General features: G+C 42.8%; 3 protein-coding genes across 3 annotated transcripts in view; 2 read left to right on the forward strand and 1 right to left on the reverse strand.

Moving 5' to 3' along the window:
* LOC310789839 (uncharacterized protein) overlaps window positions 1-5792 on the reverse strand; it is a 9053-nt gene extending 3261 nt beyond the window's left edge. Inside the window, exons 1-2 of the mRNA XM_083651535.1 lie at window positions 5762-5792; window positions 2863-3005 (exon numbers count right to left, since the gene is read on the reverse strand). Of these exons, the coding sequence (XP_083507661.1) occupies window positions 2863-2996 (134 nt within the window). The 5' untranslated portion in view covers window positions 2997-3005; window positions 5762-5792. The remainder of the gene's footprint in view (window positions 1-2862; window positions 3006-5761) is intronic.
* Window positions 5793-13649: 7857 nt separating this feature from the next.
* Window positions 13650-19114, forward strand: rack1 (receptor for activated C kinase 1). The gene is made up of 8 exons (XM_083651532.1): window positions 13650-13867; window positions 14677-14848; window positions 15752-15899; window positions 16377-16472; window positions 17238-17348; window positions 17736-17876; window positions 18199-18309; window positions 19002-19114. Exons 1-8 carry the CDS (start codon window positions 13759-13761, stop codon window positions 19065-19067), a joined length of 954 nt encoding a protein of 317 aa, XP_083507658.1. The 5' UTR covers window positions 13650-13758; the 3' UTR covers window positions 19068-19114.
* Window positions 19115-19781: 667 nt separating this feature from the next.
* Window positions 19782-26094, forward strand: LOC310790828 (nucleoside diphosphate kinase homolog 5-like; the record flags this gene model as incomplete). Its single annotated transcript, XM_083652535.1, has 7 exons — window positions 19782-19922; window positions 22434-22444; window positions 23616-23758; window positions 24534-24546; window positions 25478-25578; window positions 25688-25806; window positions 25981-26094. The coding sequence occupies 7 exons, from the start codon at window positions 19782-19784 to the stop codon at window positions 26092-26094; spliced, it is 642 nt and encodes a 213-aa protein (XP_083508661.1).
* Window positions 26095-26163: the final 69 nt, after the last annotated feature.

A 26163-nucleotide genomic window follows, 5' to 3' on the forward strand; every position in this document is an offset into this window, starting at 1 on the left:
TGCCCGGGGGCCACTTTTGTGAAATGATAGAAGGCCAGGGGCCAGTTAATAAACAAACAATATACATTTTTCTGTAGCGGATGGTAGGTTTTTGTGGTGTCAGCCGGAGTTTAGTCTGACAATGTTGTGCACACCGGATAGTTAGTTAGGTTAAGTTAGTTAGGTTAAGTACATACATACTGTATGTGCCTGGGTAGCGAGCAGACGGCAGTATTTGACAATTTAGCAGCTAAATCATAGATTATTGAAAGATATTCCATATTCCAGACTGAAATGCTATAACAGAAGTGGAGTATTGGCCAGAATGACATGAACATTTGGACACTTAGGGTGTATTCACACCTATCTCGTTTGGAGCAGTTGTTCCGAAACAGAGAGCGTTTTCCCCCTTGGTGCGGTTCGTTTGGGGGAGTGTGAACACAGCAATCGCACTCGGATGCGGGACAAAACAAGCGGACCGAGATCGCCAAGAAAGGGTGGTCTCGGTCCGCTTTAAACGAACTCTGGTGCGGTTCGTTTGTGGTGAGAACGTGATCCGACCTCATCCACCACAACTGCAGGAAACAGTGCGCATTTTTGGATAAACCAGCTGCTGTAGTCAGCTGCACTGTGCGTAATGGCCTGAAGAACAAGCATTTTTATTGTTTAAAAACAACATCTTCATTCAGATCCTGTTTTGGCGACTTGTGACTTGCATGGATAAACTTTTTTCTTTTTTTTTTGCATCATCACATCAGCAGTTTGAACTCAATCAACTTACCTCTGGTCTCCATTCAATAAATGAAAACAAGTCATGGTAATCAGAGCCAGCCTTCTTTGTGATAAGATTGTCTGGTTCAATCAGACAATCAGACTGATTGCATGTCTTCCTCCAAATGTCCGTAGGCTATTATTAAATGATTTATTAATATTTTATTCCTGACAGGACAGGTGTTATATATAGCCTATGTGTAGGCTAATCCTCTGAAGTCTCTGTGATAGTAATAGCAGATCGAAGTTGCGAGGGTCTTTGATCTTCTATCTCCAAATTCCCGATAGCCTAAATAGGCTAAATAAATACATAGGCTACATAGCCTACATAAATAAATAAATAAATAACTTTCTCCCTCTCTCTCTCCCGATCCCTCTCTCTCTCTCTCTCTCTCTCTCTCTCTCCTAGCACGGGGCACCCCGACGTAGCCTACAATGTAGGTCTAACAAAACGCATTGTTATAATCATATAGGAAAATCTCTGGGAATTATTTTTTCCATCCCGAGAGGCTATTAGCCTACCAGAGTGTCTCCTTGCCAATCCAGGAGGCTTGGCAATACTATTTGGACAGTTTGATTTGTGGCTGTGTGAACACAAACAAACCAAGGCACAAATGCAACAATTGTATCAATTAAGTACCTGAATCGGAACAAAGCAAACGACCTACAGGTGTGAATACACCCTTATTCAGCGGGTATCTTGCATGTTGCGTTCAGGTGCACTGTTAATTTTTTTTTTTTTTTGCAATTCCACCGGGGCGCAAGTTGAGTATCACTGGCCTAGAGCCTCCAAATCATTAAGACTGACATTGTTTCTTGAAATAAGGCAGCAGGATGACATGGGATGTTTCAGCAGTAAAGGTCTTTGCACATAGTCAGAATTGTTCATAAACGTTTTTTAATCAGTCATCCAGGGTGAAAAGAGTCACCCACACAGACGGTAACACTTTAGAATCCAGCCCGCAAATAACCCTGTAAGTACAGGGTAACAAGATCTGTGTTGTACCCCGTACTTACAGGGTACTTACAGGGTACAAGGTGTTTTTCCCTGTAGTGGACCAAATATGTACTTACAGGGTACTTAAGGGGTACAATGTGTTGTGCCCTGTACTTACAGGGTACCTACAGGGTACAAGGTGTTTTCCCTGCAGTGGACCAAATATGTACTTGCAGGGTACTTGAGGGGTACAATGTGTTGTGCCCTGTACTTACAGGGTACCTACAGGGTACAAGGTGTTTTTCCCTGTAGTGGACCAAATATGTACTTACAGGGTACTTACGGGGTACAAGGTGTTGTACCACGTACTTACAGGTACAAGTACCATGTATGTACTTATTTGGTCCACTACAGGGGAAAACACCTTGTACCCCATTATGTACCCTGTAAGTACGGGTTACAACACAGATCTTGATACCCTGTACTTACAGGGTTATTTGCAGGCTGGATTCTAAAGCGTTACTGAAATGTGAGACAGATATTCATCCTCTCATGCACATTACAACATGACTAGGTGGGTGACAGGCAGCAGGGCTCACTGCAGCAACTGAAGAAGGCAGATCATGGCAACAGGTGGAGGAATGGTGCTGTATTACACAGGACAGGGCCTCCATGCTCACATTCACCTGCACTGTGGCTGATCAGAGAGGGGCCAGTGAGTGGAGCGAGCAGCGTCTCTCCAGCTGCCTCTCCGCTCAGCCCCTCCTCTGTCTCTCTCTCCCTCCCAAACACAGACATACAAAGGCTTTTGACTGATGTGGAAAATGCAGGAAATCAAACCTGTTCCGAAACTTTAATGATCGACGAAATTGACGGACTCGGTGTGTCAACGATGATCGATTGACACAAGTGAGTTTTTTTTTTTTTTTTTTTTTTCGTGCGTCAATTTAGAAACAATCTGACTTTGTGTAAAGACCTTAAGCCATCATCAGTGTGTCAATGATGTAGGCTACTGCCAGTGCTAGTGCTTGAACTACTTGTCCCCACACTCAGCTTCCAATTGTATACCTTTGTTTGAGTTGATTGTGCTTGTTCCAGTTTATATTTGGTGAGTGGTGACGATTCATTTGAGTGTAAGGGATAAATGAAATGAGTGGAAAAATATATTCAGTTACCTGGGGGCGGAAAGGGTGACTGAAGAAGCATTTTTGATCTGAATGATGCACTGCCGGTGGGTTGGAATCATTTGAGCTGTTGCACGCCGTGTACTCTCTGCGAGCATCATCGCTGCTGCTATTTCTCCTGCCATTGTGATGAGCTGTTCAGAGAGACAGAGTTACAGAAGTCCATTATATTAATAAGAATGAGAAGTGTGTGTGTGTGTGTGTGTGTGTGTGTGTGTGTGTGTGTGTGTGTGTGTGTGTGTGTGTGTGCACGTGCGCGACGCACGCGCGCGTGCGTGTGTGTGTGCACGTGCGCGACGCACGCGCGCGTGCGTGTGTGTGTGTAGGTTAAGTTTATTTCATATGTATGCATACACACTGTTAAGTGTTTATAGCGGAACGCTACTTTTCAACAACTGTCCACACTTTTATCTTATTAAAATACACCCCAGAGGACATACCCAAAAAGACACATAATTAAATATAAAACCACATGAGTAAAGCTATACATACAAATGTATTGACAAGGAAGTCACTAGATGCTGGAGACTTTTTAAGGGCAAAGTCACGACTTTTCATTAATTGCCAGATATCTTGACCAAATATGGAAGAAAGCTTGCAGGGATGAGGTTAGTCGCGCTTCCACCCAAGACAGCCCAGCAGGCTGGTCCGGTGCTCCCAGAGAATGGGCAAGTATAAACTTGAAAGAAAACACTTTAGGTCCAAAAAACCAAAGTAGGCCACTGGAGCACACGGATCCTTTTGAAAAACTTTTTTATTGAAAGACTAACGTTTCGACGCCATGCGTCTTCATCAGAGTTGCAGAACAATGAGCAATATTTTCATATTTATTACCTCCCTCCAATCAGAGGCAATCCAGTCCAGGCTGGAGAGGGGGAGGGAGGTGAGAACAAGCTTAATTGACAGAAATGATAATTCATTTACGAGTTATATTCTACCGGAATCAGAATACATTTTTAATAAAGACAAATTTACAGTGATATGTAAATAATAGTAGGTTAATCACAATAATAATAAAACCCCCATAAACGCCACCAACAAAGTAAAATTTTATTCTAGGGATGGGAGAGGGATAGGGAGTGATGGGAGGGACCACTAAGTGCAGGACGGCGGGGTTTCCACCTGGAGTCAAAAGGAGGACCATGGTGTTTGTTATGACCAATGGTCTAAACTCTAAAGCACAGAAGTCCAATAACAGAACACTCAGATCCCAATCATGCCCCTCCGAGTGCTGTGAGCATTCCAGTTTTTGTGTTTCATGTTTCTGATGTTCCTTCCTTGTTGTTATGTGAACTATAAAGGCAACATTTATAAACGTCTGTGTTCGTCTGCGCGCATGTGTGTGTTGTGGTAATCGTTATCTTGCACAGCCCGCAGTGCAACACGCTGCTCAGTGCTCACACTCTGTGCTTTTTGGAGGTGTTGAAATAAGTTAATTGCGCTGCGGTCTTTATCACAGGGGGAGAGCGTATGCGAGCGCACACGGACGTCTAGAGAAAGTGCGCTGCGTCCAGCGTCTATTTTCAGAGCGCTCTGGTGTTTTTGTGCGCCCGACTCCCAGCGCTTCCAGCTGAAATTATTTTAACTTTTCAGAAAGACGCTCCTTTTCTGGCAAATAATCATATGAAAAAACTATCGCAACAGAGACAGAAAGGCTCAATTGTGGGAGCAGATTGGCTAGACACTTAATATTTCTGGTGAGTGTTGAGCTAAATTACTGTATGTGTGTTGTTTGCTAATGTTAGCTGTCAGCTATCAAGCTACTACCGCACTGAACTAATGCTGCCTTCCAGACACCTGGGACGTGGGTGTTTCCCAGTGGAAAAGTCCCACCCCCCACCTTCAAAGCATTCCAGAGCACAAAGGCAAAACGCAACCAAGAAACATGGCGGACCGCGACAAACTTTTTTTTGTTTAGCAAATAGCAAGACAGCTTAACAACGAGTAGAGCACCATCCTTACATATTTAAATGAAAATGAGGAGCAGCAATGACACATAATGTAACAGACTCTATTATACATTTTATTAAGGCACTTAATACTTTGGACTACATACTCCATGTTGCGGCCATTGTTGTGTGACGTCAGACAACTGGTTCCCAGCCTAGTGGGGGTAGATTTTTTTCTCCCAGTTTTCAAGTGGGAGCTCCCACTTTGAGTGCCGTTCCAGCGCACTTTTCCTAATAGGAGGCCAGAAAATCCGAAGGTCCCAGTTGTCTGGAAGGCAGCATAACTGTTAGTTTCAGACTGCTTCCTTGTTATATTGTGCGCCGAGATCAGCTTCCCCAGCGCACTCCCAGCGTTTAACGTCGGAAAAAGACGCTAGGTGGACACAGGCATGCAGCACGCGTACATGAGAGAGAGCCGCCCCGCCGTAACGTAATTATCCTAGTTATCGATTTTACGATTTTCATTTTTTATTTATCGAGCAGCCCTACTGTCCGCAAACGTGAAGGGAAAGAGACAGAGGCTAACGTTAGTGCCCTAAAAACGTATGTAGTACCTTGGGACTCCCCCACAGTCCCCCATCCCCTTGTGAAACTTTCTCTCTCTGCGAAAAATATTTCTTGAGCAGAAACTAGTCACCAATATACCAACTCACGGGAATTTGCATCGAGGCAGATGAACAACAAGGACAAGGAGAATAATCAACCAGCACAAAAACAATAGGGCTTCAGCCCCTTTGGGGCTTGAACCCATAATAATAATAATAATAATAATAATAATAATAATAATAATAATAATAATAATAATAATAATAATAAACATTTGCAAAATAGTAAGAGGACCGTGAGAATGCCAATGCTTTCCCAGGTTCCTGAGAAACATTGTGCTGCAAAGAGCCATTCACAAATTTATCTCCTCAGTATTTGAGCTTTCCTATTCTTACCTGGAATGAACACTTGTGGAGGACTAGAGGATTGCTGCAACCTTCACATGCCTGAAATCAAAGCGCACACTCCTTATATAGTTGATTTCCCTCCTTCAAAAATGAGGCAGAACCTGTCTCCCACACACACAGGGGCGGATCTATATGGACAACCTGTGACCAATCACAGTCAAACTGGCTGCCCCATATCCCACACCCACCACACCATAAATGGTCAATGCAAATCACATGAAGACTGACGCACAATGTAGGCGTGCGTCTATCAATGGAACTTTATGGCAAGTCATAGCAACCAAGGGAACTCTAAATACAGACAAATATAGCCTAATACAAGGCAAAATACATTGAGAACGACAAATCCCCCACCAATATTTAAGCCTTATAAAATGTGTCCCCGCCCCAATAAATTGATGTAAAAAAATGGCGTTGCCACAAAAAGGAGATTTACTGCACTATAGGGGAAAGCAGAGCAAGGAACTACCCATTCTACACTAACACAACACGGATATTGGTGTGATGGGTATATATAACACTCTCATACCATGTGTGTATCACTTAGGGTGTCAGTGTAAGGCTGTGCGTGTGTGTGGACCCAAATGTAGAGACACGGAGACAAAAAGCAGTTTCAAAGTCTTTACTTGACTTGACCAAAAGTAAAACAACAAAGGTTTGACAGAAATGGCTGCAGACTTACACTGACTTAAACGGAGCTGCGGAGCCAACTAAACTAAACTAACACAGGGAGAATTGTCCAATGAACAGATCAGGAAGTCCGACAGGAAAAGTCACAAGGAGTTGAATAATCCAACAGGCACAGGAGGAACTCAGAGCAGGTCAGGACCACAGCAACACACCATAATAATCAGCAACTGGGTCTGAAATGACACGTGTTTAAATACACAGTTGACCAGGTGCAGAACATCACAGAATCAGTGGGGTTATTGAATGATTGTCTTTGCCCTTCTATAGGCTCTGGCGCTGCTCTGTCTCCCGCCATCGTTCCTGAGGCGGGAAGGTAGATCAGCACCTCAGACAGCGACGGGACACTCTCCGCGTGCCATGTTACATGATACCGGACCTGTAAAGTGGAGTGAGTCTGTTCAACTGTAGTTCATATGTAGTTACATGGTACCGGACCTGTAAAGTGGAGTGAGTCTGTTCAACTGTAGTTCATATGTAGTTACATGATACCGGACCTGTAAAGTGGAGTGAGTCTGTTCAACTGTAGTTCATATGTAGTTACATGGTACCGGACCTGTAAAGTGGAGTGAGTCTATTCAACTGTAGTTCATATGTAGTTACATGGTACCGGACCTGTAAAGTGGAGTGAGTCTGTTCAACTGTAGTTCATATGTAGTTACATGGTACCGGACCTGTAAAGTGGAGTGAGTCTGTTCAACTGTAGTTCATATGTAGTTACATGGTACCGGACCTGTAAAGTGGAGTGAGTCTATTCAACTGTAGTTCATATGTAGTTACATGATACCGGACCTGTAAAGTGGAGTGAGTCTATTCAACTGTAGTTCATATGTAGTTACATGGTACCGGACCTGTAAAGTGGAGTGAGTCTATTCAACTGTAGTTCTGGTTCATATGTAGTTACATGGTACCGGACCTGTAAAGTGGAGTGAGTCTATTCAACTGTAGTTCATATGTAGTTACATGGTAACGGACCTGTAAAGTGGAGTGTCTATTCAACTGTAGTTCATATGTAGTTACATGGTACCAGACCTGTAAAGTCGAGTGAGTCTATTCAACTGTAGTTCATATGTAGTTACATGGTACCAGACCTGTAAAGTGGAGTGAGTCTGTTCAACTGTAGTTCATATGTAGTTACCGGACCTGTAAAGTGGAGTGAGTCTGTTCAACTGTAGTTCATATGTAGTTACATGGTAACGGACCTGTAAAGTGGAGTGAGTCTATTCAACTGTAGTTCATATGTAGTTACATGGTACCAGACCTGTAAAGTGGAGTGAGTCTATTCAACTGTAGTTCATATGTAGTTACATGGTACCGGACCTGTAAAGTGGAGTGAGTCTATTCAACTGTAGTTGATATGTAGTTACATGGTAACGGACCTGTAAAGTGGAGTGAGTCTATTCAACTGTAGTTCATTGGCAACTAATTCTATGGCATGGCAGAATGGCAACTGATTCTTTGGCGTAATGACTCCGTGGTAAGATGCCTCTCTTCTTGTGGTGAGAGAGGAGGGCATCTGCTCAGACTAGGATAGAGAATCCCCCCCGTAGGGAATTCTTCGGGAGTCAAGACGTTGGTGGTGCACTGGGGAGGTGGGTGGGGCGAAACGCAGCTTCAGAGGATGTGATACGACCTGCCCAGGTACAGCGACCATGGAGGTGAAGGATCAGGGAAAGAGGATGATGACGCGCTGAGCATGGCTATTTGTACTGCCACCTCATAGCCTCGGCAGTGACATCATATTGGCATGTTGACAGGGGCTGATTGGCTATTGAGGATGGGGTGATGAGTCACACGTCATAACGGACGTCACACTAGGATTACACTTGACTTAGGCTGGGAGCTGATGCCTATTGTGATGTGAGGTAACGTGACTGGTCTTCATCTTGAAACTAGGTCGAGACCAACATTTCATCTCCACTCACCTCATGTCTGTGTCTGTGGTGTAAAAGTCTGTAGATGTTTAACAGATTATCTATAGAGCAATAACATTCCATAAACATATTCTCTGAATAAATTAGTTGAACTTGAACCACTCACTCAACAAACCACGAGTGGAGTACTGCCTTGTCCATGTAGGGCATTCATAAACCTGTTGCTTTTACCACAGAATTTCAACTACATCATGTAAATGTGAAGTTGACCATCACTTGCATAACCACTAAACATCTGTAGATTTTCATTTGGATTACCCAAGTAAAGTGAAAACTAGTTGACAGTCTACAGGCTATTTATATCCCTACTATTCATGAAAACGTTAACTGTACAGATGAAGCAGAAGTACAAAGTTGTACAAAATTTTATTTTTACACACACATAACTTATAAGGCACATTAGGCAAAGAGAATTGTGACACTTCATCACTGCCAAAAAAGATGGACTGATGGTGTTACTGGATTTAATCAAAACAAAATGGTATGAGGCCAGCAACACCTGCCTCTTAGACTATTAACACTGTCTTAATTTCACACACCTGCTTAAACAGTGAGGGGACACATCCTAACAATTAGCCAAGTCCAAGGGCAACACTATACAGTACTTTTTAGTTTTGGACGAACCGGGTAGTCCACAAGGCCGGATGAAAGTAGCCATGGGCCCCGGGGCTATGAACTTTTTCAAGGGCCCTGTGGGTGAAGATTGATTGATTGATTGATTGATTGATTGATTGATTGATTAAGTGATGATGAAGTATTTCTCTGCCTTCTCCTTAATCCTCTCTGGTGAAACAATTTGCATGAGAGCAGGCAGCTGTAACAGGTTTTCAAACCTTCTCTGAACCACATACTGCCTGTCTTGAACACAGCAGCTGCAAAGAGTTCCATTTTGCATGTACAATCGGCTAACACAGGAAGCTTTGATCTCAAAGAGAGATGACTGTCAAACTGCAACAAAACAACTTGGTTAAGGCTAGGCAAGCAAAACAACCTGGTTAACTTAAGGCTAGGCAAGCAAAACAACCTGGTTGGGTTTAGGCAACTAAAGGGGTTACTTGCCTAACCTAATCCAGGTTGTTGGGGGTAAAAACTGTTCAAACGGGGTTAAAATCTGGACACGTCTGGCCAACTGAATATATTGCAATGTCCAGTTTCAAAGTGAAAACCTTTCAAGAAGCATAATCTGACGTTCTTCACTCTTTTAAGTTGTGAAAACGATCTGAACGGACCTGAATGTATCCAGTTCAAGCATTTTGTGTGATGAGAGAAAAAGTTCACCAGAGGAACTGCTAAGAAAAGGTAGGCTGAAAACTACTTCCCCAAGTCTGACATGTTCACCACACTCAGGCTTTTCTTTACCCTGCCTGTTAACTGTGGGTGAGAGCATAGGTGTAGTGCTATCTTGAGAAGTGGGGGAACGCACCTATTATGCGGAACACCCCCCTCCCCCGGCACACGCACAGGTCCCACACTACACTGACACACACGACTTAACTTATTGTGTCCTCTAGACCAGAGGTTCTCAAATGTTTTTCAGCCAAGGACCCCTTACAAGATAGAAAATATACCGGGGACCCCCTCATTCTGATTTGTGATTTTGGGCTAAGCTTAATTGTTTCCACGGTAACGTGCTTGACTTTTAATTTGATAGGTTTGTTATTAGAATGTAATCCATGAACCATTTTAGATTTAAAGCATAAACTATTTTCGTTGAACTATGAAGATTTTGCAATTTTTTTTTTTTTTTTTTTATTACATTACATTTACATTACGTCATTTAGCAGACGCTTTTGTTTTGTCCAAAGCGACTTACAATATCACAATTTGTCAACAGTATAGAAAACCACTATGCAACACAATCAATGACAGCCAAGATATTTTGATAGACTAGCACCATGTAGGAAGTAGTTTGAGAAGGAATAAGTAACATGTAGCATTTATTTTTATTTTTTTTATTATTTTTTTTTTACCTGAAAACTTTTCGCGGACGCCCTGGCAAAGTGCCACGGACCCCTGGGGGTCCGCGGACCCCCATTTGAGAACCACTGCTCTAGACCAGTGGTTCTCAACTGGTGTAGCCTCAGGACCCACTATTTTCCTTGTCATGAAGTCGCGACCCAAATTTCAGATTTTTTTTTAAACCACTCAAATTTATTGCACAAAAAATAGCGCATTAATTTAATACACAATGCCTTCATGCACTGTTATAAACCTCAAATGAACAAAAAAGTGCAACAGAAGTGCAACTAGGGCTAAAAACCAATTGAAATAAGGCAGACTTGAATTACAGGCCTATATGTTTTTAAATTTAAACAAGTCAAACTGGTCATGCTCAGAAAGTCTTATTTGAACTGTATGAAATATGAAATAAAAGGCAGACTTATCTTGAATTACATGCCTATATGTTTTTAAACAAGTTAATAATAATAATAATAATAATAATAATAATAATAATAATAATAATAATAAAACAAGTTAACCTGGTCATGGTAATCCAGTTTCAATAGTCTGAATTTAACTAATATGAAATAAAAAGGCAGACTTTTCTTGAATCACAGGCAGGCTATATGCTTTTTAGTTAAACTGGTCATAACTTTTAATTAAACTGGGGCCATGCTAATCCAGTTTCAATAATCTGAATTGAACTAAAATTAAATATGAAATGAAAACGCAGACTTCTCTTGAATTACAGGCAGAGCATATGCTTCAGCTTGTTAAACAAGTAAAACTGGTCAGGCTAATCCAGTTTCAATAGTCTGAATTTAACTCAAATGAAATATGATTTTTTTTTTTTTTTGGGCCAATGTCCGTGACCCAATCAAAACGGCCCCGCGACCCACCTTTGGGTCACGACCCACCAGTTGAGAAATGCTGCCCACACATGGGCAACATACGGCCTGCGGGCCCGCCGGCGCCCCCTGTGCGGCCCGCGATGGAATTGCAATCCTTTTTTATTTTTTTTATTTTTTTTTACAATGCACCTAAACGCAACGTGCAAGATACCCGCTGAATACGTTTCCAAATGTTCATGTCATTCTGGCCAATACTCCACTTCTGTTATAGCATTTCAGTCTGGAACATGGAATATCTTTCAATAATCTTTATGACTAAAAGGCTAAAAGTAATCTCATGTGTAAGAAATAACTGTTCTACATTGAAGTAAACATTTAAATAATTAACTCGTTGGTTTTGGATTTATTTAGCTTCAAGAGTGCATTTTTGTTCTTGTGTGACCCTCAAAACAGGCTTTGAGAATCCCGGGCCACTTACTGATACTTATGCTTAAATTAACCCACTCATATTCTGGTTTACTTCAAGAAAAACATTTCGGCTAGTGGAAATTCTAATTTGCTGGTAACTTTAAAATCTAGCAGCCATATTGGCAGGTGGTCCAAAAAGTTAATTTCAAGCCTTGCAGGGAGAGCAGGTGGTGACATAGGAGTGAGTGAGAAAAGGATCAAATATTGGTGGTTATGACTGAATAATTACATCACAACCGCTAATTAAAAATGAGTTATTCCTCTAAACCTGGCTTCAAATGCCCCAAATTTTTCGTGCGGGCACCGTTCGGCCCTCAGCAAAATCTGGTAACGAGATTTTTTTTGTGCCACTCTCTATCATCAAAATTGTCCATCCATGGGTTACGGCATGAAAATATTTGTTCGGCCCCCGGCAACAATCTGGGTTTCTCATGTGGCCCCCCATGAAAAATAGTTGCCCACCCCTGTAATAGACAGTGAGCTACTATGAAGCCCAACAGAACAAAACATACAGGGCAAATCACACAATTAGCAGTACACTACACATGTCAATGCATCCACACTCAAATTAAATTAATCGTCAAATTAACAGTCTAAAAAAACCCTATAAAATAAAGAGTCATCTGCAAACAAAATGGATCAAATGGAGGTGGACACTAACCACTTTTTCATTGCGGCCTTAAAGCTTCTTTCTGTGGGCAGTTCCTTGCAAACAGTGGGTAACTGGTTCCACAGAGCTCCTGCTGTATATAAAAATTAATTTTGCCCCATAGAGTTGCCTGTGTGGAATCATATCTGTCTGGCTCCCTCTAGTGGAATAATTATGTGTCTCACACACCCAACTAAAATAATTGAACAGATAAGCAGGGACTGTAGCCTTCCTTATTTTAAAGTTCAGCCCCAACTTAATCTGAGCCACTCTCTTACCCACAGGTAGCTAGTTCAGCCCCTCAAAATGTGACGAGCTGAGATGAGTACGTGGGGGAAGTTTGAGCACAGTCCTCCTGACCAACTGATTTTGTGATGTCTGTAGTCTGTGCTTTATATGTTTAGGAGAGCCACTGTACCAGGCAGGAAGAGCAAGCATAATCATAGTAGCACTGCACTAAGGCATCTGCTAATGCTTTCAAAGTGTTTGAATGAAGAAACTGTGATCTTTTTTTTGCCAAAAATTTAGTTTTTTTGGTTTACTTTGGTCAGGACCTTTAGTGCCATGTTCTCCCCTGATAAAGACTTGTCCAATATGCAGCCTATGTAATTCACAGATTCTCTAGATGTGATGGCAGAATCCCCTACCCTCACCTCCAGAGCAGAAGGTCTACCCAGGCTGATCCTGGAGCCGAAGAGGACTGCTTCTGTTTTACCTAGGTAGAGGGATCATTTATTATCTGATAACCATGCTCACACTGCCAAACTCCTTGCTCAAAATCTCTTCTACCACTACCTTGTCGTTATGGGATAAAGGATAAAGGATTTTAAAGGTATTGTTATTATTCTATTATTTTACTTGTTTATTTGTCAGCATCTTGATGGTTGTAATTTCGGTTAAATGCATGAAATAAATAAGTAACCTGACTCCGCCAGATGGGGCGGTAATGTTCACAAATTCACAATCCCTCCTCTGGCAGCGTCAGGTTATGAAATAAGGTGAAGTGTATGAAACAGCAAATTTTGTGTTCAGCAAGATAATCTTCACAAATAAGGACCACTAAGTGTAACCAACCTGAAAGGTAAGCGCACACTCTGCACCAGTAAAGTCACGAGTTGTGCTTTGGTAAAAGCACGTCGGCCAGAATGGATCTTCCGGAGGGACATGGGGAGTGATGATTGGTTGTGTTTAGGCCTCGGGAGTGATGATTGGTCGAGATTAGGGTCCGAGGCGGAGTTAGCTCCCTCCGGCCGATCCATTCAAGCATCAATCCTAAAGGTCTGAGGTCTACACTTCCCAGCATGCTCTGCGGGCCGCTCAACCCCTCATAGGTTTTGCATCCGGGTGGGAACTTCCTTTTTCTCTGTGCCTAAATGCGATGAGGACCTAGGGCAACCTGGACCTCGAAAGAATCTAAATCCATCCTTGGAAAAGGCACCACAAACCCTCGCCAAAATGACCGAGCAGATGACAGTGAGGGGGACCCTGAAGGGGCACAGTGGCTGGGTCACCCAAATCGCCACCACGCCTCAGTTTCCCGACATGATTCTGTCGGCATCCCGAGGTAAGCGCTTCTTCCCCCGGCACCGCCAACATGGCTAACGCTAGCATGATAGCATGATAGCATTAGCCAGTGGCTGGCACCGCCGTGGCAAATGGCGTTGGTGGTGTGAATGACACACAGGAGACCGTTAAACAACGACAGAAGCACATATCACTCTCTCCGCACCGTGTGTTTTTAACTCCAAAGTCACGCTCGAAAGCCCCCTGTAGAGTTCCCGCTAGAGTTAGCCAAGTTGGCTAACGTTACCTCTCCTCAACTTCTATCCGCTGTCACTGGATGCCACATCTGTGACACGTGTATTATAACACAAGCCACACACTAACATGTCCAAATGTTTGGCCATAGAGGTGATAATGAGCCAACCAGGTCGAGTCGGGAAAAAATTAGCACGCTCATGTGTCAACTGTTTGACATTTGACATCTTGGAAGTGCACTCTGTCAACAGTGTCATACTGGCTATTCTACAACGAATGGCTGCTAGTACCCCGGTGATTATACCCATTCACTTAAAACTCTGATGTCCACTGGTGACAGTCCTGCAAATATGAGGGGTCTTAGAAATGTGCATTGCTTCCATTAACTGAATAATTGAAGGAATGATGGTGATCAAATGATACTAGGCAACAGGTATCTCTGGTCATGATGTTTAGATAGATAGATTTATTTGATGATCCGTTTAAAAAAAAAAGCCATACATTTAAATGTACATGCAATTCTAAAAAAAGGCATCAAGGATAACACAAAAAGTAAATAAAAAACTTATTTGAGTTGAATGTGGATTTGTAGTAACACCCATTTGTATTTCGCAGACAAGTCTATCATCATGTGGAAGCTGACCCGTGACGAGACCAACTATGGCATCCCCCAGCGGGCCCTCAAGGGCCACTCACACTTTGTGAGCGACGTTGTCATCTCCTCAGATGGACAGTTCGCCCTGTCCGGGTCCTGGGACGGTACCCTCCGCCTGTGGGACCTCACCACGTAAGTCATAGGAGTGAACAGTGTTCCAGCTTCAGTCCGATGTTTCAGCCGCAGAAGCAAATGGAAACGATAAGCTATGGCATCTTGTTGGTTACTGTGGAATATTGGATCTACAGTATGTACAGTAGTGCTGCGAATCTTCACTGGCCTCACGATTCGATTACGATTCATCTGTCAACGATTCAATTCGATTCCACGATGCATCGCGATACAGCTCAAAGTATTCCAGCTCCAAGTATCAAATCCTCAATTTTCTATATTTTTACTGCACGTGGCTACTTCTCATCAATTAATACAAGCAGTCAGATAAATATGAAGTCCCCTTTTTTACTTAGAAAGTGCATTAAAATCTGAATGTCAACAGAAATTTAAACATAAAGGATTCAACGATTCATCTGTCTTCGATTCACACGTCCGCATCTCGATGCATTGATTAAACGATTAATTTTGACACCCCTAATGTACAGTACTTGGTGAATAGCCTTGAGCTTGATAATTGGGTTTCATTGTAGTTGTAGGATCCAGGATGCTCGGAATCAGATTTGACTCTAGAATGCAAAGTTCAAACGACAAACTGGGTAAACGGGACTGGAGATGTTGCCTCCTGGGGCATCAGTGATTGTGACTGTCATTAGACAAAGTTGATGGTCTTGCGTCAACTGTTTTGACATTTGACATCTTGGAAGTGCACTCTGTCAACACTGTCATACTGGCTATTCTACAACGAATGGCTGCTAGTACCCCGGTGATTATACCCATTCACTTAAAACTCTGATGTCCACTGGTGACAGTCCTGCAAATATGAGGGGTCTTAGAAATGTGCATTGCTTCTACTTTGCTGTCTAGAGGCATCATGCATCAGTTTTCTTCCTCTCTGACCTGTTTGATGTCATGTTCCTCCAGTGGCACCACCACCCGCCGCTTCGTCGGCCACACCAAGGATGTGCTGAGCGTGGCCTTCTCCGCCGATAACCGCCAGATCGTGTCTGGCTCCCGGGACAAGACCATCAAGCTGTGGAACACCCTCGGAGTCTGCAAGTACACCATCCAGGTGAGCTGCTCACTAGTACACCACACAACAGTTATGTCTGTCAGGAGCATTCTTGGCAGTCGGGACAACTATTCCTTAGGTGTGTGTGTGAAGTATTAGTGCCATGGACTCAGTATGAAGTATTAGTGCCATGGACTCAGTATGAAGTATTAGTGCCATGGACTCAGTATGAAGTACTAGTGCCATGGACTCAGTATGAAGTACTAGTGCCATGGACTCGGTGAAACATCGGTCAAAGTGCAGGCTTCAGCTGTGATGGAAACTTTTCAATGCATCTGTTTCAAAGTGATGATAAAGAGGCTGTTTCTGAGCGTAACCTGCACTTCAAGAGATGATTGTGATACTGGCCCCAAGGCCTGTAAAGATGACTATGCAACAGACTACTGGCTTTTCATAAGTAAAACTTGTGAATGAAAATGTGTAACAAGAGAATCTTGGATTTAACTCTTATGCATAATTTTCCAACTTGATTTCTAGGATGAGAGCCACTCTGAGTGGGTGTCCTGCGTGCGCTTCTCCCCCAACAGCAGCAACCCCATTATTGTGTCCTGCGGCTGGGACAAGATGGTCAAGGTATGTCGTCCCCCTTTTATTTTATTTTATTTTATTTATCCTTTATTTATACAGGGGAGGCCCTTGAGAGCAAGCTCTCATTTTCAAGGGAGCCCTGTTACAATAGAACAATTACAGTAGTTACATGTTAACAGACAACAGGTAAAACAAATGGCATACACAGAGGCAATTCAAAGTGCTTCACATAAAATGGATGACACAAGAAAATAAGAGGATAAAATAGACATTTAAAATTGTATACCTTTTTTATACCTATAATTTTAGGCCTCCTTTCGCAAAACTCAGGCCTGGACACAATGTTATTTATCTTTATACTGCAGTTTTACGCAAAGTATATCTTGAGTGGCTACATCCACACATCAACGATAACTTCCGTTACTGGTGCCCGTCGACAACCACGCCGGTTTATTCCTCTAAACCTTGCACAAAAAGAGATACAATTTTACTATAAACTTTACGATAAAATTCTAGTTGAGGTTATTTGTCAGTGTAAGCCCTAAATGACTGGTAGAAGGATCGGCAATTAAAACCTCAATGATTCTCCTGCCATCTACCGTTAGAAATTTATATTTGAAAGTTGTGTCTGGCACATGCCACATGTCTGGCAGTGGCAAGTGATGTTTGGTTTGCCAAGTTGTCATATTACCTGAGGGCACAAACCAAATCTTTATTTATTTTGTTTTATTCATTTTTATTTCGACAGACTTTGAACTAGCATCAGGTTGGAGCTGCTCTTGACATGGTGTTGCTGTCCTTTGCTCCTAGGTGTGGAACCTGGCCAACTGCAAGCTGAAGACCAACCACATTGGTCACACCGGCTACCTGAACACAGTGACCGTCTCTCCTGACGGCTCCCTGTGTGCCTCCGGTGGAAAGGTAGGATACTACCTGGAGTTCCTTCTCCAATTCTGAAGCATCGGTTAAAGTGCAGTTTTCTTTCCATTCTTTTATTTTTCAGTTTGAGTCAAAGTGCAGGTTTCAGCTGTGATGGAAACTTTTCAATGCATCTGTTTCACAGTGATGATAAAGAGGCTGTTTCTGAGGGTAACCTGCACTTAAAAGAGATGATTGTAGTACTGGCCAAGACCTGTAAAGATGACGGCAGACTACTGGCTTTTCATAATTAAATGAACAACTACACTTTGCTATGTATGACGTTGTGCATAAAGATCTTTTCATTGTGCATAATCGAAAGATCCCATAGCTTGCTTTAAGTTTGACATACCGATTTGGTGGTTGAGCATCTTTGGCTCTTCTGTTCAGGACGGCCAGGCCATGCTGTGGGACCTGAATGAGGGCAAGCACCTCTACACCTTGGACAGTGGTGACAACATCAATGCCCTCTGCTTCAGCCCCAACCGTTACTGGCTGTGCGCTGCCACCGGCCCCAGCATCAAGATCTGGGTAAGACACCTTCACTTAATAAGAGACCTTGAGTTTGATTTGGGCCGAGGAGCAGGTTGAGAGACGAGGAGCAGGTTGCTTGCTCCATTAAAGCTATATTCAGTGTTGAAGGGGCGGTGATGAAACTTTCAATGCCATCTGTATTCCTGTGATGATAAAGAGGCTGTTTCTGAGCTCTGACCTACGACCCTCTCATTCATGAGATTTTCATTTAGTTTTGATTGAATGAAACTGAAAGTCTACATCCATGCATTTAATCAATCGATGAACACAATTGCCAATTACACCACCTCACGCCGGCGTTTCCTTTCCCCTGGCGTAGGATCTGGAGGGCAAGATCATTGTCGATGAGCTGAGACAGGAGGTGATCAGCACAAACAGCAAGGCTGAACCCCCACAGTGTACTTCCCTGGCCTGGTCTGCTGATGGACAGGTACGAGACATCCACCAACACCAGGACACCCACCACACCAGGGGTTTTCAAAGTGGGAGGCGGGCCTCCTCAGGGGGGCTCCAAACAGTTTCAGGGGAAGGCTCAGTGATTAGCAGTGAAAAAATGACATTAGTTATTACATAAGTTATCGTAGAATAGCCTAAATGTGTGTGATTTGGTAAAGAGATAGTTCAGAGATACAATATTTTGGGTGTATTTTATGGTATCCACTTTCCCAGAGTCAGAAACAAATCCATGCCTTCAGACAGACCTTATGTATTTAGTGTAGTGTTGACTAGGTCCAACAGCAATACCAGGCTATCTTGGCTCTGTTGTCAAATGGCAATGAAATCATAATAAAATAAAAACATCGAATCAAATAACATAATCATGTTTGAAGGGGGGGGGGGGGTTTGTCCCACGTGTCAGCATCTGAGGGGGAGGCTCACCGTCTCAGACTTTGAAAACCCCTGCACTACACAAGTCGAACCTATTCTACAACGACCGGCTGCTAGTCCTTCACCCCTGTGATTATACCCATTCACTTAAAACTCTGATGTCCACTGGTGACAGTCCTGCAAATATGAGGGGCGCTGGAGATGCACGTTGCTTTCATTCATGGAGTCATTTCAGGATTGAATTGAAGGAACGATGTCGAGTGACCATGTTGTTACTTCTCTGTTTGTCCACAGACCCTGTTCGCTGGCTACACCGACAACCTGATCAGAGTGTGGCAGGTCACCATTGGAACTCGATAAGAACTTTCTCAGCTGAAACATTGAATAAACGACGAGTTTTAAAAGACCACGTGTGCCGTCTTGGTTTAAACACTGCTAGATCTTGGTTTAAAACACTTGCTAATGGTGGATATTTATGATCTTGTTCTTTGTTAACTGCGTTCTTTGCAGTCTTCTAATTAATACACACCACAGAACTGTAACAAATGCCGTTATTGTCCTTTTTTTTGTGAATCCCAACACGAGTGTACACAACGGATCTAGGGTTTCTAAAGGCAGGCTTGGCCACAGTACCGTTTGTATAGATTGGCCCTGTGGACTTGCCGTAGACTGGATGGTGTCCTAGCAACGGTGACTAACAACAGAGCAGTCGGTTGGAGCGTCTGGGGGTGGTAATTTAAACAAGCGAGTCTGAGCTTTTTCAATTGTTTTGCTAACGGTTAACATTTGTAGAAATAAGTAAAGTGGTCATAATTGATTTGTTATCCAGTAAATGTCAAGTTGGTTACTTTATTGCCAATATTGCTAATGTTAACGTGTGGTCCGCTGATTGACCCGACAGTCAAGTGAACACCAGTTTCTGTTCTCTAGCTGTTAGGTAGGGCTAGCACCAGTTTCTGTTCTCTAGCTGTTAGGTAGGGCTAGCACCAGTTTCTGTTCTCTAGCTGTTAGGTAGGGCTCTAGCACTAGCCAGCGTTAAACAGATGCTTGTGTTGAAGCTGTGTTTAGAGGAAGATGGATACAACTAAACGGCTGAAGACATCGTGTTCTGGCATTTACATAGAGAGAACTCTGGCACTGCTCAAACCAGATGCCATCCACAAAGCGGAGGAGATCGAGGACATCATCCTCAAATCTGGCTTCACTATTTTGCAGGTTGGTGTAACGTTGCTTTGAAAACTGCTGTCCTGAGCTTGATACCTGGAACGCTGTTGGATGGTTCACATGCCTTTTATACAGACAAGGGAAAAAAACACCATTTTACACATTTTAAAGAGGATCATGTTAAGAGTTCAATCTTTAAGTTGCCTGTTACCAACACTGCAGATTATGTATTTTCATATACATATGTGGCAAAAAGACTCATTACTCAATTATTTTAGTTTAAGTGGCCTACTACACTGCCTTGAATTTTGTATAAATTGTGAATTTGTCTAGGAAAGATGGGGGGGCGGGTTATGCGAACAACATTAAATGGCACGAGGATGTTGTCAGACACCATTTTTAGGCCATTTACACCTGGCGCTAACATGCGTTTTCTGTGATCAGATTGTATTTTATCGCTTGAAAGTACAGGTGTAAACACCCCCAAAATGCATTGAAGGATTGCAATCTGATCGGCCAAACCACCTTCGGAGGTGGTCAGGGATGCATTGTGTACACATTGAGCACACGTGTAAATGCAATGTGTCCTCTCAATCTGGATACAGCAACTTTAAGCGGATTGAGAGGGCAACCATTTCTGCAATCAGATTTCAGAAAACGCATGTTAACGCCAGGTGTAAATGGAATCAGGCTGAAGTGATCAAATACAATCTGATGGCAGAAACCACATGTTAACGCCAGGTGTAAATGGAATCAGGCTGAAGTGATCAAATACAATCTGATGGCAGAAACCACATGTTAACGCCAGGTGTAAATGGCCTCTGTGTGTCATTCACCTGGTCCTTGGCAGAGGCGGACTCTGACTGGTTGTAATCTAGCCCATGTAAATGTGCTGTGTCACTGGATGATTATTATTATTACCATATCTGTGTACAAACATTTGGAAAGCCACAGCAGATAGTACATACATAACACCCAAAAAGCTTCAAGATCAAACTTGGTAAAGTAGTCCACCACGGACCAACATTTTACATCAATTTGGCTTAGTGGCCAAAATGTCTTGTGGGCTGTGCCTCAGAATGATGATAGGGGAAATCCTGCAGGCACCCAGCCGAGTGGCTGCTAACACAAGATGCATCCGAGGGCAAGTGGTCTGTCTTTAAACAAAGGCTGCTTCATCTACAACAGAGCTTCGGTGTACTTGGAAATTCTATCAGTACCACCGTTTATTCCACTAATGTAGGCATTTATACTATAATACTAGGCATCTCGATTCCTAGGCTTGCCCGCTGTGCGGCCTCGCCCGCCCTGCAGCTCGCATACGCAGCTCAACGGCTGCTGCGTGGCCTCACCTGCTCTATTGGCATGCGCAGCACACAATTGATGTGACATCATTGATGACATCACTTCCAGTTGAGTGACATCACTTCCGGGACAAAAATCGCATAGCCCACTTGCTCCCTTTTAGTTATGATGATGATGAATGAGGATGCTTTACTGTGCGGGCAGATCATGGTGTCACAATAGTTGCACAAACGATCAGCATCGTATGACAGTTTATGGTCCCAAGACAGGACAGCAGATTGTGATGGAGGCGTTGTATGAAAAAATGTGCACAGCATGCATAAACAAAGAAGAGAGAGATAGAGAGACATAATGATGGGACAGTACACACTTTATAGTATTTGCATACACACATATATGTAGGTACGGAACTGGTGCACACAGATAATCAGCTTGAATAAGATGCACATTCACTTATAGTCGATTCTGAAACTAATATTTTTTACTGCCCAAATCACATGGAATAGTCATATGTGGATTCATATATTTCCTTCAATTATAATGTGAGAAAAATCTTTAATGCCAATTTCTCACATACACACACACGCGAACACACACACACACACACACACACACACACACACACACACACACAACATCTTTGTAACTAGTAAAGATGAGAAGTAACTAAGTACAAATCCTTTGTTACTGTACTTAAGTAGGATTTTCAGGTATCTACTGATTAGTAGATACCTGACAGTATTTATTTTTCTGAGAACGTTCTACTTTTACTCCCTACATTTTAACAGAAATATCTGTAGGCCTACTTTCTATTCCTTACATTTTCAAAACAGGCTAGTTACTTTAGTTTGAATGCACGACAGACAAAAACAATGTAACGTAGTTTGTCTTGTCTCTCTTGTCGCACATCTTTCTTCTTCTGTGGTGTTTTATGGCAGTTGGCATCCTGTATGTTGGATTACCGCCTCCTTCTCCTTGTCACACATCCACAACAAGACAGTCTAAGGCGTGGCCAATGATGTCACAAATAAATCACTGATGTCACAGATGTCATCAGTGATGTCCCTCGAGCTAATGCGATGTCATTAGTGATGTCATCAGTGAGTGATTTATCAGTGATGTCACTCGAGGCAATTGTGATATCAGTGAGTGATGTCATCAGTCATAATTATTGTCATGATGTATTCATGTTAAGATGCTATGTTATGATGTCATAGTGTCCAACCCACATTCAGTCCCTTGATACCTTCTGTTCAGCATTGCCAGATGTACGATAATTATCGTATTTGTACGATATTTTCGCTCTCTGTCCGATGTATGATCAATAATGCCAAAATTCCAATAGTGTACGATAATTTGATAATTTTGTTACACTTAGTTGTAATCAATATAGGATATGGATCCTATGTCTCTCTGTTTATACATGTCTTCTCACGTCTTTGCAGCCAATCATGCATTCATGTCCTCTAGGACAACGTAATTTTAGTTCCGTGGTAAATAGTGCTGGAATTTCCTACTCAAGTAGTAGTATTATTTTGCTGTTCCTTTACCTCAGTGGAAGTAGCCTACTTACTGGTGTAAAATGTACTTTAAAAGTAAAAAGCACCCCATTTAAAATCTAGTTTAATGTTGTGTTGTGATAAAAAAAATTCGATTTCAGTCATCATCATCATCATTGCCTAAGTGGGCGGGCGGTGGTTAGTGTCTGTGACATCATCAGTGATGTCATAAATCAGGAATTGTGATGTAATCAGTGATGTCACTCGAGCAATTGTGATGTCATCAGTGATGTCACTCGAACAATTGTGATGTCATCAGTGATGTCATAAATCCTTCCTGGCTGAGGCTATATAAGTGGTGGAAGACGCAAGTCTACCGGAAAGCCATATGAAGAAGAAGAAGCCACTCCAACACTGCTTCTGTTTGAGACACAGCATACAAGTGTGTGTGGTACAGTGACAGATCTGAAGGAATGGCTGTAGCAGGGCATGGTGACAGGCTCAATGATGCCGCCTGGGCAGGAGACCTGGACAAACTGAGGAGCCTGCTGCAGGAAGACCGCTTCAGACTGCAGATCAATGAGTGTTCGCTTGATGGAGTGGGTGGTGGAGCCCTCGGGTGTGCATGCTCGGGGGGTCATGCTGCCTGTGTGGACTACTTGATCACCCAGGGAGCTCAGGTAGACCTACCTGATGAGGATAACTGGACGCCTCTTAAGTTTGCCGTGTACTACGGTCACCTGGACTGTGTCCGGATACTCCTGGAAGCCGGGGCCGACCCCAACAGAAGCAGCAACTCTTGGGGCTTATACACCATGCTCTACTGGGCTGCCCGGGATGGAAGGCTGGACATACTCCAGGAACTAATCAGGTTCCGTGCTGCTGTTAGTGTTGACATAGACACCGCTCACACCTTCAGGATGTCTCCTCTCTACATCAGTGCTGAACGCAACCGCCTGGGCTGCTTCTGCCTGCTGCTCCAGGCCGCAGGCGTTCTGACCCGTGACGTGGTTTCTCACCTGCTGGATAATGTGCTGCGTAACAGCTGCAACACAGCCTTTGTCCAGCTGCTGCTGGACCACGGTGCTGACCCGGCCCTGGTGACCACAGAGCAGGCACAGCTGGAGGAATGGGCGGATCCTTATGCTCTCAGGGTCTTTCTGGAGGCCAAGAGATGTCCTCGCAGTCTGGCCCACGTGTGTCGGATACGGATCCGCCAAGCGCTGGGCACACATCGCCTGATCCAAGTCCACTCCCTACCACTAACACAAGTGATGAAGGACTTCGTGCTCCACCAGAACTGACTTGAAAGACTATTAGTTTATTTGTTTTCATTTCCTAGATTTACTTCTTCGGTGACTGTGTTTCAAACAAATCCAGCGCGCAGAAATTCTGTTTATCTTAATATGACGTGAGGTTCAGTTAGCTTTCCACAGAAACAGCCGGGAGAAATACTTTTTGCTTTTATACTTGATTACATTTCAGAGCCTGTAATTTTTCTTTTACTTTTACTTGATTAAACAAGTTGAATCAGTACTTCTACTTTTACCAGAGTCTTTATTTAGACAAGTAACTGTACTTCTACTTACGTAAATAATGTGTGTACTTTTCCCATCTCTGGTCACTATAGTGTAAACTATTGCTGTGGGGCCCAAACTCCTGTGTTATTTGAGCACTACTAATAATGACATAAGAAACCAGTAGAAATTTGAAATGCACACTGTTAAAACAGCGTCTGTAGTTTGGACTCAGTTCATCAAATATCAAGAGTTTGCTGGGCTCTGTTGCAAACACTGTACTGTACACTCTTCTTACCATACCTGACTTACTGTGTTGAAGTATGGGGAAACACCTACAGAAGCAACTTACAGGTAATATGCAACATGCAAAAGAGAGCAATAAGGATAGTGAATAAGGTAGGTTATCATGAACACACAAATGTACTGTTTCTAAAATCAAAGACGCTGAAATTTTGGGATTTGGTGGAGTTCAAAACCGCCCAAACTCCGTATAAAGCGTGACATAATTTACTTCCTGGAAATATACAAAAACAGTTCAGTGATAGAGAAGGTGGTTATGAGCTGAGAGGGAGATGGAATTTTAAACAACCAATTGTTCATAGCACTCTGAAGAGCATGTGCGTATCTGTCTGTGGTGTGCAACTGTGGAATAAATTACCTGACGAGATCAAAGAAAGTAAAAATCTTGCGCAATTCAAAAAAAAGTATAGAAACATTATTCTGGAGAAGTATAGACGTGATGGTACATAATTAGGATTTATGGGACACTTGTATTTCTTGTAGTATGTTTGGTATTAGCTATGTATGGGTAATTATATGTATAGGTGGTAGGTAGCCCATGTGTGTATGGGCATGTATGTATAATTATGAGCATGTGCTATATGTGTGTGAAAATTAATGCATGTATGTATCCATGTGTATGCATATGTACTGCATATGTTTACATGTAACGTAAAGCTATAAGGGTAAGGGCATTTAACAAGCTAGTTAGCTTCAGCCCTAAACCCTTTCGGTCAGCCTTATGTATCTTTTGTTTTCTGTTTTCTTTATTTTTATTCTGTGAATATTATTTTCTTTCTGATCGAAATAAACTAAACTAAAACTAAACTGTAGTGTGGGTCATTAAATGATTTGTGTCATGATTCTTGGTCTTGTATAATGCCATGGTACATTTTTGCTCTCATGACACCATGACAACAATAGCAGGAACTTTTTTGCTCATGACACCATGACAACAATAGCAGGAACTTTCCACCCACTAACTTATGCTTTATCTCCACAGCCTCAGAGCAAGGTATGGCACCAATGACCTGCGTAATGCACTGCATGGCAGCGAGTCATTCACTGCAGCTGTGAGGGAGATCAAGTACATGTTCCCCAACAGTGAGTCTCTCCCACCACACACACACACACACACACACACGTTTTTGTTATATAAATGCATTGTTCGTTTTGTGAACACTTAGCCATTCTGTACCTTCTCTCACTGCAGCTGTAATTGAGCCCATTCCGAGGGGAGAAGCAGCCAAAGAGTACCTGAGCAAGTATGTGAACCCAACTCTGCTCCGTGGACTCACGGAGCTCTGCAAGCACAAGCCACTCCACCCCTGTGTATGTATAACAATGTCCCATATAGTTAATGATGTCACAGGACAGATTCAATCATTATCCCAATGTATTGCCATTGAGTGTCACCGTTACCATGATATTAGGTTTGCTTTTGTTTTGGGCCTTCAAACATCTGATGCCTTTGTTGTCTTGCATGTTTGTTCTCATTCTCAATAGATGTGGCTTGCTACCTGGCTGGCCACAAACAATCCAAACAAGCCACAAATATATGATGGAGCCATTGTAGAAGAAGCAGAGGGACAACAGGTGACCGAGGGGAGAATCATGTAATTTCAGACGTCATTTTCAATCATTGTATTCAGTCCTGTGATGAAATAAAAAAAAATCCAGTATCCGTGT

The sequence above is a fragment of the Poromitra crassiceps genome (assembly GCF_964638095.1).
Source record: "Poromitra crassiceps genome assembly, chromosome: 15".
NCBI classification, from domain to species: Eukaryota; Metazoa; Chordata; class Actinopteri; order Beryciformes; family Melamphaidae; genus Poromitra; species Poromitra crassiceps.